Source organism: Dermacentor albipictus, chromosome 1 (genome assembly GCF_038994185.2).
Source record: "Dermacentor albipictus isolate Rhodes 1998 colony chromosome 1, USDA_Dalb.pri_finalv2, whole genome shotgun sequence".
Taxonomy (NCBI): domain Eukaryota; kingdom Metazoa; phylum Arthropoda; class Arachnida; order Ixodida; family Ixodidae; genus Dermacentor; species Dermacentor albipictus.
This window is the reverse complement of record NC_091821.1, coordinates 297,433,584-297,446,403: the sequence shown is the minus strand read 5'-3', so window position 1 is coordinate 297,446,403 and position 12,820 is coordinate 297,433,584. Positions and strand designations below refer to the sequence as shown.

General features: G+C 48.0%; 1 protein-coding gene across 5 annotated transcripts in view; it reads left to right on the top strand.

The window, feature by feature from the left end:
* Window positions 1–12,820, top strand: part of Rubicon (run domain Beclin-1-interacting and cysteine-rich domain-containing protein rubicon) — a 461,889-nt gene that overhangs the window by 85,360 nt on the left and 363,709 nt on the right. Inside the window, exon 1 of one of the 5 annotated variants that reach the window (XM_070531459.1) lies at window positions 755–1,167. The exons of the other annotated variants lie outside the window; for them this stretch is intronic. Within the exon in view, the coding sequence (XP_070387560.1) occupies window positions 925–1,167 (243 nt within the window). The 5' untranslated portion in view covers window positions 755–924. Of the gene's footprint in view, window positions 1–754; window positions 1,168–12,820 lie in introns of those variants that run through there. 5 annotated transcript variants of the gene reach the window in all.

Sequence of the window (12,820 nt, the reverse complement as noted above, 5' to 3'; positions counted from 1 at the left end):
CAGCCCATTCTTATTCTTCTGATTATTTCCGTCTCATGATCCGGATCCGCCGTCACTACCTGCCCGAAGTAGATGTATTCCCTTACGACTTCCAGTGCCTCACTGCCTATTGTAAATTGCTGTTCTCTTCCGAGACTGTTAAACATTACTTTAGTTTTCTGCAGATTAATTTTTAGACCCACTCTTCTGCTTTGCCTCTCCAGGTCAGTGAGCATGCATTGCAACTGGTCCCCTGAGTTACTAAGCAAGGCAACATCATCAGCGAATCGCAAGTTACTAAGGTATTCTCCATTAACTTTTATCACCAATTCTTCCCAATCCAGGTCTCTGAATACCACTGTGAATAGCATTGGAGAGATCGTATCTCCCTGCCTGACGCCTTTCTTTATTGGGATGTTGTTGCTTGCTTTATGGAGGACTACGGTGACTGTGGAGCCGCTATAGATATCTTTCAGTATTTTTACATACGGCTCGTCTACACCCTGATTCCGTAATGCCTCCATGACTGCTGAGGTTTCGACAGAATCAAACGCTTTCTCATAATAAATGAAAGCTATATATAAGGGTTGGTTATATTCCGGACATTTCTCTATCACCTGATTGATAGCGTGAATGTGATCTATTGTTGAGTAGCCTTTACGGAATCCTGCCTGGTCCTTTGCTTAAAGGGAAGCTGAAGCGGTTTTCAATTTCCATGAATTGCTGGGATTGGGAAGAACAGACCTAATAATTTACGGTTCCGAAATTTTTTTCTTCGTTTTGTTAATATAAGGGGCGGAAATCGCTTTCTAAATCACCCCCGCGGACACGCCCCCATCGCTTCCCGGAGCGCCGGGTGAGGAGGTTACCAGAGGAGAGAACCGGCGAGAGTGACGTCACTGGCGGGGACCGAGCTGCCGGACCGGCGTGCTGGCATGCGCTGGCATGCCTCTTTCCGTCCTGCGCTTTACTGAACGACGCTACGAGAGATTTGCCGCCTCCACCGCTCACGTTTGTTTTGCGATTTTCGTAAACTGTTCTTTCCTTCTGTGCTGCGTGAGTGCCTACAGCCAAGGGCGCCCAACATGCCCTCGTTCTGTGCAGCAATCGGCTGCGCGAACACACGCGGGCGAGACGATGTGGTGTTTCACAGGTTCCCGAAGGACAAGAAGCTTGCAGCGCAGTGCGGTGAGGAGAGATAAGTTCGTGCCAACGAAATCAGCTGTGCTGTGCTCGGACCATTTCCGCGATAGCCGGATAGCCTTACGACAAATGCGGAAACGCGTTGTTGCTAGCGTTGCTATACTCCGTTTCATACATCAGGTGCAACGCTGTGGAGGCTTGAGATACTTCTTGCAGTGGCTGCGTTCGCACTTAGAAAAAGTTCGGTGTTTCTTGACCCGATTTTTGAGAAAACTTTTCATATAGAAGCTCAGTTCTGAATAAAAAAAAAAGAATTTACCCATAGAAACAATCCGTGTACTTATACGGCTGCTAACACGTTCTTTTAAATCAATTTTCTTTTCGGCATTCTTTAATTACAGCCCGTCGCGGCAGCTTCACGTGCATGCTCGCGCGAGCAAATGCCGCTGGCACGCTGCGAACCATAGACGGAAACGCGCGCAGTAATAAATTTTGGTAACCGGACTTCGTGCGTAGCTTCCACAGCGTTGCACCTGAGGTATAAATTGGAGTATAGGCTTGCCTAGTGACATTCGACGTACGGTTGCAGTTATCATGTTTACCACACGGCGGTGCTAAAACTGCCTAATATCTTTATGTCAACACTAGGATGGAGCGCGCATACCGATTCTTGATCGAGGCACAATCGCAAAGTCGTCGAACCATATTCTGAATATTGCACATATAATCCCCCTGACCATCTCGATCTGGATGTGTATGATAAGCAACTTCCATGACTGTACCTCGCAGCACTGCATGTGCGCGCTTTGAAACGCGGCACTTATGTTCGCGATCGTGTATCAACGCTCAGAAAACCACGGGACTTCAGACAAGCAGCGGCAAGGTGCTTGACATCGCGGAATTGTACCCGTGTTTACAATCTAATGAGAAGTTAGTGCTTCGGCATTCTTCCAGCAGCAAGTTCCCAGTGACACTTTAGCGCATTTTTTCTCCCGTCATTGGAACGTGCAGCTACATGAAAAAAAAAAAAGCATACGTAACAGCTAAGATTTCCAGCGCGCGACAAGGTGTACACATCGCTCTCGCTTTTGGCACACTCAACATCGTCGTTGCCGCCATCGTTTTCCGTATCGGCTGTCGGTTCGAACATGTACGGCGAAAATACAAGCTGTCCGAGACAGCGAGAACGTTCCATAATGCTTACAACTCAGCTATGCAGCCAGAACAGAACAGCGTGCTACGCTCTCAAACGGCGGCGCCGACCGGCGACTGCCGCCACTGACGTCACAGCTGCTCCGACCAATCACGGGCAACAGCGGCGTTCGCGCGATACCCTGAGGCGCTGGTGCGCGTTTTCATGAAAAAACAGCCGCTTGCGCTGGTTTCCGCCCTTTTTGAACGAGATATTCGTGTTCAGGGGACTCAAAACTGTAGAATGCCGCAGATAACTCATTTTTTTCGAAAAGTGTTTCAGCTTCCCTTTAACAGAAGTCTAAGGTGTTCCTGATTCTATTTGCGATTACCTTAGTAAATAGTTTGTAGGCAACGGACAGTAAGCTGTTCGGTCTATAATTTTTTTAAGTCTTTGGCGTCCCCTTTCTTATGTATTAGGATTATGTTAGCGTTTTTCCAAGATTCCGGCACGCTCGAGGTCATGAGGCATTGCGTATACAGGGTGGCCAGTTTCTCTAGAACAATCTGTCTACCATCCTTCAACAAATCTGCTGTTACCTGATTCTCCCCAGCTGTCTTCCCCCTTTGCATATCTCCCAAGGCTTTCTTTACTTCTTCCGGCGTTACCTTTGGGATTTCGAATTCCTCTAGATTATTTTCTCTTCCATTATCGTTGTGGGTGCCACTGGTACTGTATAAATCTCTATAGAACTCTTCAGCCACTTGAACTATCTCATCCATATTAGTAAAGATATTGCCGGCTTTGTCTCTTAACGCATACATCTGATTCTTGCCAATTCCTAGTTTCTTCTTCACTGTTTTTAGGCTTCCTCCGTTCCTGAGAGCATGTTCAATTCTATCAATATTATACTTCCTTATGTCAGCTGTCTTACACTTGTTGATCAACTTCGAAAGTTCTGCCAGTTCTATTCTAGCTGTAGGGTTAGAGGCTTTCATACATTGGTGTTTCTTGATCAGATCTTTCCTCTCCTGCGATAGTTTGCTGGTATCCTGCCTAACGTAGTTACCACCGACTTCTATTGCACACTCCTTAATGATGCCCACAAGATTGTCGTTCATTGCTTCAACACTAAGGTCCTCTTCCTGAGTTAAAGCCGAAAACCTGTTCTGTAGCTTGATCTGGAATTCCTCTATTTTCCCTCTTACCGCTAACTCATTAATAGGCTTCTTATGTACCAGTTTCTTCCTTTCCCTCCTCAGGTCTAGGCTAATTCGAATTCTTACCATCCTGTGGTCACTGCAGCGCACCTTGCCGATCACGTCCACATCTTGTATGATGCCAGGGTTAGCGCAGAGTATGAAGTCTATTTCATTTCTAGTCTCGCCGTTCGGGCTCCTCCACAGCAATCTTCGAATGAAACCAAATGTTCTGGAAGTGTTAGCACAAAGTTTTGTGATATGATCCACCCAAGTTAACTTGTTAGTTATTTCGACTCCCAGGTACCTGTATGAGTTCGTTACTGATAGCACCGTGGAGTTCAGCGAGTACGGGAAAAGGGTAGCGGATCGTTTACGTGAGATGTGCATGCATTTACATTTCGAAATACTAAGCTGCATAAGCCAGTCAGACCACCATTTCTGGATTTCGTTTAGGTCGTCTTGTAATGATTCCTGGTCGGTATTATCGGAGATGCAGCGATAAATGATGCAATTGTCCGCAAAAAGACGGACGGATGACGAAATCCCAGATGGCAGGTTGTTGATGAAAATTAGGAAGAGAAGCGGAGCAAGAATGGAACCCTGGGGAACTCCAGAGATAACTTCAGTAGTTTCAGACACATGACTGGTGATGACGGTGAACTGTGAGCGGTTAGTTAAAAAGCAGCGAATCCAGGATAAGATAAGAGGGTCGAGTGATAAGCATGCAAGTTTACAAGATCTCTTCTCATGTAAGCGTTTACAATGAGAAAAGTTGGTGCATGCACAATTACGCCAAGGCTGATATCCAAGCAATCAATACTTCACTGCAAGCATATTTCGTTGTGTTCAAAACACTTGTAGATGAGTAGTCTGTGGAAAACCTATGAGTTATATATAAAAAAAAAATATTTGAACTGCGAAACCGGTTTGTTCCATCATGGGTATTGACTAGAAGGCGTAATTGAAGTAAGCCAAGGTACACTAATGAACTGGATGTTTTAGTGAAGCGTAGGATAAATAATTTATCATTCATTCAAATGATACCCTTCTAAAGAGAATTTATATAAACTAAAACTGGCAATTCGGGAAGTGAACAATGCTACAGTCCAAACAAAATCAGCCTACTTTAAAACAATAGAAAGTAAAATAAAGCAAAGTCCGAAGGGACTTTGGAAACATATAGAACGAAATAAAAAAAAGACAACATTTCTATCCTCGTTTTGACCTATGGCGATGTTACAATTTGTGACGCCACATAAAGGGCCAAGTTGTTCAATCTTTATTTTACATTAGTGTTCTCTGCCCCAACAGACCCCCGGAAAGATCTGAAATTGTTGAAACACGAATCCGCACCCATGCCTAAAATAGTGATCGAAGCTTGGGGCATTGAATTACTGCTTCATGATTTAAATTGTGCAAATGCTGTGGGACCTGACTGTTTTCCCAATTTTATGTTGAAGTCTTGCTCTCATATAGTGTCAATGTACTTGAAAATTATTTTTGAGAAGTCCTTGGAATACAGTTCACTTCCGGCTAATTGGAAAATGGCATCGGTTGCTCCTATACATAAAACTGGCCCGCAGAACGTTATAATAACTACCGCCCATTTCACTGTCTTCTGTGTGCAGTAAAGTTCTAGAGCATGTTTTATATACTGCAGTAGTCAAACATGTAGATAGTAATTCTTTATTTAACTCAAATCATAATAGATTTAGACGAGGATTACCATGCGACACACAACTAGTAGAGTTGACACATGTCTTAGCGGCAGCCCTGGACGACAAATCATTGGTTGACTATTTTTTTTTTACTTTCAAAAAGCATTCAACACCGTTTCACATTACCTGTTACTGCAAAAACTAACCAGTTTTAATATTGAAAAAAGGGCATCTGTATAATGAGTTGCAATGCGGTGGCGTGCCCCCATGCCCCCATGCGGTGGCGGCATTGGTTCGATTGGGGTTGTATATCTGTAGCCAATTTCTACGGTGGAAGGAATACTAGAATGATCTTCGTGGGGGAACACTGAAGTGAAATAATCATTAAAAATGGTAGCACATTTTTCATCGGATATTAAATTTCCCGCGTCATGCTGTAGAGCTATACTGGCCCTGCGAGTTATGTGGGGAGATTGTGCGCCAGAATATTTTTGGGTTGTTATGTATAAGAGATTGAAGGTCATGAATTAAAAACTGATGCTTCACTTTAGAAATGGCGCCGCGGTCCAGAGTAGCCAAACAGAGGGTGATGAGGGCTCGAGCTATCGACTCCGCCATTATGTCCAGGAGGGGCATGCTTCGGGCCATCTGGTGAACCTGTCAATGTAGGTTAACGGGTAGCAATGGTTGCGAGGTAGTGATGGTAGCAATGGTAGGGAGGGAGAAAGTGTGCCAACAATATTGACGTGCAGATGGCTGAAGCGAGTGTCCGGGAATGGGAATGTGCCAAGAGGAGTTGCAGTGTGGCGATGCACTTTAGACTGTTGGCAGTTGAGGCATGCGCGTGACCAGCAACGAACGTCTATGTTGTACTGGGCCACGCACAACGAGAAGTGATGAGTTGCTGTGTTGCCCAAATGCCCGGATGGGCCAAAGAATGGAGGGTATCAAAGGCAGCTCGGCGGTATGAGTGAGGAAAGTAAGGACGAGGACGTCCGGTCGACGTATCACAAATGAGGGGCACGTCGCAGTGAGGAAGCAAGATATCTTCAAACACCAGAGAGGTACCACTTGTGCAAAGCAGCTGGAGTTCGGCATCGAAACTCTGAGCGGTAGCCAGGGCTGTGAAGTAGATGACCGGTCGGCCATGGTCTGTTGCATAGATGGCGGCGCGAGCAAGTGGGTCTGCAACAATGTTGTATTTTCCACTGACATGACGAATGTCACTAGTATATTCAGAAATGTAGGCGTGCTGTCTTATTTCGTGGGGAGCATAGGCGGTGCTGCTGGACGCTAAGGCAGAAGTCAGTGGTTTATGGTCAGTAAGGACATGGAAGGAGCGTCCCTCAAGAAATTGTCTAAAGTGCTTCACATCCAAATATATGGTGCGCAGCACTCGGCTGGACATGCTGTAGTGGTGCTCAGGGGGTGCAAGCTTCTTAGGAAAGAAGGTTATGGGCTGCCAACCACCATCACTGAACTGCTGCAAGATTGCACCAACAGCAGTGTCCAATTCGTCGACCATAACAGATGTCAGCATGTCGCATGTGGGGTGGACAAGGAGCGTCACGCCGGCCATGGTTTCTTGATGCCTCTAAATGCGCGGTCAGCGGTGTTGTTCCAGGCCACGGGAGTATTCGGTGTCTTGAGGCCTGAGAAAAGGTTGTGCAGAGGCTGCAGTATATTGGCGCAGCGAGGAATGAAACAGCGGTAATAATTGGTGAGGCTGAGAAGTTTGCGCAGTTGCCTGGTGGTGGATGGCTGAGGAAACTCACGGTTGGCTGTGACACGGGTCAGGAGTGGGCGATTGCCATGTGCATTGATGCGATGGCTGACGAAGTCCAACTCCGTAACGCTGAACTCGCTTTTCGGACCATGAACGACTAGGCCAAACTTGCTGAGTCTTGCGAACACTTGACGTAGATGTGGCTTGTGAGCTTTGGCAGTGGTGCTGTAGACGAGGATGTCAAGATAGGCAAAGCAGCACATCAAGCCATGTAATACCTGGTCAACGAAACGCTGAAAGGTCTGGGCCGCATTACGAAGACTGAAAGGCATGCGCAGATATTCAAACAGGGTGAAGGGTATTGTAATGGTGGTCGGGAATATCTGAGGGCTCCACATGAACCTTGTGGTAGGCTTTTACCAGGTAGACCTTGCTAAAAGAGATGGTGCAGCTGTGCAGTGCCGATGTTAAGTCCTGAATGTGAGGTGTTAGGTACCGGTCCAGGATAGTGGCCTTGTTGAGAGCACGGTATTTGCAGCAGGGGCGCCAGTTACTGGTCTACTTGGGCACCATATGGAGTGGTGAGGCCCAAGGACTGGAGGAGGGACGAATGAAGCCAAGGTCGAGCATGTGTTCAAACTCCTCTTTCGCGACAGCTAGACGATCCGGCGCTAGGAAACGAGCCTGAGCAAACACGGGAGGGCCAGTCGTGACGATATGATGTGTCACGCTGTGAGTGACCAAGGACTGAAAGGAAGGGTGTCAGAAGACGTCTGAAAAGTCGGCAAGGATGGCTGGCCAAGATTCGGGAACAGCCATGTGTGCCTGGAGAAGCTGAAGCAGTGGAGCACAACAGGAAACTCCTTGGGCAGTTAAACTTATTTTGGAGTTCAAGGTGTGGCTGTGCCGCAGGTCGATGACGAGCTTGTAGTGCCCAAGATAGTCGGCCCCAATGATGGGCTGTGGCAGGGCTGTGATGACATAGATCCAGCGAAAGGTACATCTGAGGCCGATGTCAAGAGTCGCCAACTTTTGTCCGTTAGTTCTGTAGGGGTATTACTCAAGTTTGCGCATGCGCACCTGACCCTTCTCTGGATGGCACAGCGCCGGCGGAGCGGCGGTCGCTCGCTAGCACTTTCGCAGCAGCCCTAACAGTCAGAGCTGTGACCCCTAACCCGCGGTTCACAGTGAGTTGTGCCCATGGCGGGTTCAGGCAAGGAGGACAGGGTGAGTCTTGGCTTAAGGTGTTTATTCTCCTTGAGATACAAGTACCAACAGAACAGCAACAGCAAACACAAATACAAAACAATATCACAGCGGCGGAGCGTTCCACTCTTTTGAGGTGAAAGAAACCGCGCAATGTTGGAAACCACAAAAGAGGCTGAAAAGGGTTCCGTTCATCCAGAGTGGATCTGCGCTCGGGCACTGGGGCGGTCACTCGCTCATGAAGGCTGAGTACTGCAGAGGGATGGATTGCGGTGGTCTCAGCGGCTGAATTCAGATGCGGCCAGTCGCAAGCTCCTCAGCCAAAAGACCAAGATGCATCGGGAGAATAGCGCTTCTCCTCGAGCGGCGGAGAGGGAGTCTCCCCAGTTCCAAGAAAGGGAAAGGAGGGAACCGAGTGCCTTCGCTGCGGCGTTGCGGCCAGGCCCGAAGAGCAGCGAGAGCAGCCAACGTGCCCTCTCCCCGCTACTCTCCGCGAGCGAGCATGTGATTATCGCATGATAACCACATGGCCACATCAGAGATATCGGGATGTGTGTGTGATCCCACAGTCCAGATGGTCGATTCATTGACCACGGTGAGAGGAGGCAAGTTGGGAGGATGGCGGTGCTCAGCCAACGTAGGAGGAAGGATACAAATCACGGTGCCAGTGTTGGTGAGATAGCGAGCTTTGGTGACACGACTGGTGATGTGGGAAAGGCAACTGGATCTGGGGCTGGGAACAGAAGTCGCCTTCAGTGTTCGGCCCAACCATTTCTCGCGTAGGAGCAGGGCTGGTGGCACTGGTTTGCGCGACAGCCATGAAGAATGCAGCCAGCATGTTCGGATGGCAGTGACCTCAGCTGTCAGTTAAGGTACTTGTTGTGTGACCTCCTCGTTAGCCTCGAGGAGACGTGCATAGCTGTCACCAGCGGCTGTGCTGTGGGGCAGAGGGTCAGGAGGGCGATGAACTGTGGCCACAGAGGGAAAACTGACATCCATAATCTTGTTGGCCAACTGGGCCAGTAATTCCGATGTCAAGAATGAAGATGCGGTCAGGATCATGCGCACTTTTGGTGCGCATGATCCTGACCAAGTGCGCTGTCAGTTAAAGGAGCCAAGTCCTCAACTCAGGCTTGCATGCAACGCAGTAAGTCTGTAGGTTTGTGGTTGCCAAGCTCGTCCAATGTAAGAAGTTGTTGTAATTGGTGTTGCTCCATTTCAGTGGTGCACTGGATAAGCGTCATGTTAAAGTGGTTATGGGGCGGTCAATGGGTGGGGAGTGCAGAACATCATGAAGAATCGCAGCAGTAGTAGGTGGACCTGCTCCAACGACCTGGTGAAACATGGTCAACTGTGAATTGAGGCGGTGACGATGGAACAACAATTCGATGATGGTAATGAACTGAAGTTCCGAGTCCGACGACCAGCACTCCGGTAGCTTGAGAGTGGAGACCTCAGGATCGCGGGATAGTGATGCTGACGCAGTACTTGATTGAGAGAATCCGAGGCCATGGCTGACTGCATAGAAGGCAATTTGCGAAGACAGCGGGGCTTGATCTCCTTTTAGCAGTGGGCCTAGCGAAGAGGCTGAGGCACCCAGAGCTGAAAACAATGACGCAAAGCCTGGAGTCACCAGTTTGTGAGAGAAAAAAAAACCAGATGGATGCTGGTGCCACATGTCCACAAATTATATTTTAGCTGAGCCTGCTCAACCTTCCTGCCTATCTACCTTTGTTGAATGGGGAATGGGTAGCGCATGGGCTGCTGTGCTGAGCGAATAGGGTTTGAAACCAACCGTCGAACCAACCTTGAGTCACGGAGAATGTGGCACTATGTACCTGTGTGCTGTTCTTCATTAAACCTCTTTGACTCTGACTTGGGTCACTGGGGATGCAGGACTGGGTATGTGGCACTGGATATGTACCGCACTTCAAGTAATCACTTTGACACCGACTTGGGGCACTGTGTATATGCCAGTTAGTCTGCTGCTCTTCAATAAATCTCTTTGATATCAACTCGAGTCATTAAGTGTGTGCCAGTAGGTATATGCCGCTCTTCACTGAACGTCTTTGACACCAACTTGAGTGACTACATTTGTGCCACTAGGAGCGTGCAGCTCTAAATGACAATACGAATCCTTTAAATTTCTGTTTGCTCGGAGGAATCGAACTCGCGCCAAGCACGAACCTGAAAGTGCCACTAGATTTTGCAGTGTGTGCAGTGAGAAGCATGGAAGTGGAGCCTGGCTGAATTCCAACCAGCCAATTTCGTGATGAGCGATTTTGACCAGCCAAATGTATCATTGAAATCCTTTAAAATTTGTCCCGTGCTGGGCAGAATTGAGCACACACCACTCTGGTTCCTCAAGGACAGAAGCTCGATGTTTTAGCAAGGTGCGCCACAAATGCACTGGGTATGGGCCACTGTTAGGCTACACATGGACTCCTCGGCATTGCCACTAGATGGCACAGCATGTCAAAAAGCGTGAGAGAGGAGCCTGGCTGCCGCATGATACGTTTCTCAGTGTTCATATGCTCTGATACATTATGCATTTCGAAGGGCATGCGCAGGCCTTGCCACGTGTATCAGATGTGAGATGATGGGGAGTCAGCAACAAAGAACCTTTATTAAAAAGACGAGGTGGGTATATATAGTACCCTGCATGATAAGCATGTGTAGTCTTTATCTGTAGCTTGTTCGCATGGTGGTGGCGCGTGCGCTCGCATGGCAGGTGAACCTTGCACGATACATCTCCCTATGAGCACATAACTGTTTAAGGTACTTGATTAAAGTTACTATCTCAGCGTAGTCAATCAGAAGGTCGTGTCTGCCACGCTGATCTGCGTAGGACTGGATGAGGAATAGAATCCTGAGGACCACCCTGGCTCTGGGGGTCCTGGCTCTCAGCCTGCGCACTCTGCTCCAAAGCTGATGTGTGATTTTGATTTTCCTCATTGTGTACACACTGGGGAAATTCTGGCTCGGTGGCATCATCACTATTGTCACTCGGTAAGAGCTCACTTTCCAATGGTTCTTTACGATACTTCTCGCACGTCCTCAGCAGGTGTCGCCGGTTGCATCGTAACCTTCTGCTATCTTCCTTAGTTACCTCATATGACCTTGGTACGGCTGGCTCTAGCAGCTGTGCCTTGCGGGTCCAGGACTTGACCTTGATTCTTAAGACATCGCCTTTCTTGAGTGCTGGTAGGCATCGGCCTCGAACTTCGGGTTGCTTGTGTTTAGTCACGTGAATACTTGAGTGTTGGCTGAAGTCCGGAAGTCTCGTGCATAGGCGTCTTCCCTGTAGGAGTTCACTCGGTAAGCGACCGTCTTCAAGAGGGCGCGAAGGGTAGCTTAGTAGCCCAAGCCAAAAGTCCTGTTTCGTTTCCATAGTCTTTTTCATAATTCGTTTTACAATTTGAACGCCTTTCTCGGTGAGGCCGTTGAACTGGGGGAAACGTGGGCTTGAAGTCACATGATGGAAGTCGTATCTAAAAGCAAAAAGTGCGAATTCATGAGACGGAAACTGAGGACCATTGTCGCTACAAACTTTTACTGGGATACTATATCTGGAAAAAATGGCACTCAGTATTTCGATGACAGATTTGGTGGAAGAGTCGATCAGTTTTTCGACTTCTGGAAAATTGGACAAGGCGTCAAACACGCATAAGTATGAACTTCCACCCTGCTGGAAGATGTTGACTCCCACTCTGTACCATGCATACAATGGTGGAGGCCTTAACACTAGAGGTTCACTTTGCTATGTGTAAGCATACTTGCGGCAAACTGCACAGCTTTGTATCATCCTTTTGATGTCAGTGTTAAGTCCTGGCCAGAAAACCAAACGTCGAGCTTTTGCCTTGGAATTGTTTACACCCAAGTGCACTTCATGAATGCATTCGAGCATTTCTGTCCTCAATGACTTTGGAATTACTACCCTGCATCCTTTAAACAGAATGCCTTCGACAAGAGTCAACTCAGATGCGAATGGTTTCAATTTGCCTTCAAGTCTTCCCTTGCCGTCTAGGTAGTTGATAACAGCTTTCAACTCTGGATCGGCTGCGGTTTCTTTCGCTAGGCGATCTATTGTCTTTTTGCCTATCAAATCTGAGACGATGCTTGTTGCGTGGACATCTACATCCTCGCTGTATCCAGTGGTCTCCCCAGCTGCAGTGGGGACGATCTTGACATCATGTCGGCTCGGAGCAGCTTCTTGCCTGGTACAAAATGAAGGTCATGGTCATATGTAAACAAGCGCAGAAAAAAACGTTGAAGTCGTGGCGGCATGTTACCAATCGCTTCTGAAGCAATAGCGATTAACAGGCGGTGGTCGGTCTCATTAAGAATCTTGCGACCATATACCAACTGGTGAAATTTTTCGGAGCCAAATGCAATGCCCATTGCTTCTTTCTCTATCTGGGAATATCTTTGTTCTGCGGCAGTCATATCATGAGATGCGTAGGCAACTGACCACCAGTCGTCGCGACCCGCCGCGGTTGCTCAGTGGCTATGGTGTTAGGCTGCTGAGCACGAGGTCGCGGGATCGAATCCCGGCCACGGCGGCCGCATTTCGATGGGGGCGAAATGCGAAAACACCCGTGTACTTAGATTTAGGTGCACGTTAAAGAACCCCAGGTGGTCAAAATTTCCGGAGTCCCCCACTACGGCGTGCCTCATAATCAGAAAGTGGTTTTGGCACGTAAAACCCCATATATTATTATTTATTACCAGTCGTCGCTTTAACGCTGCAAAAGCACAGCTCCTAGCCCGCATT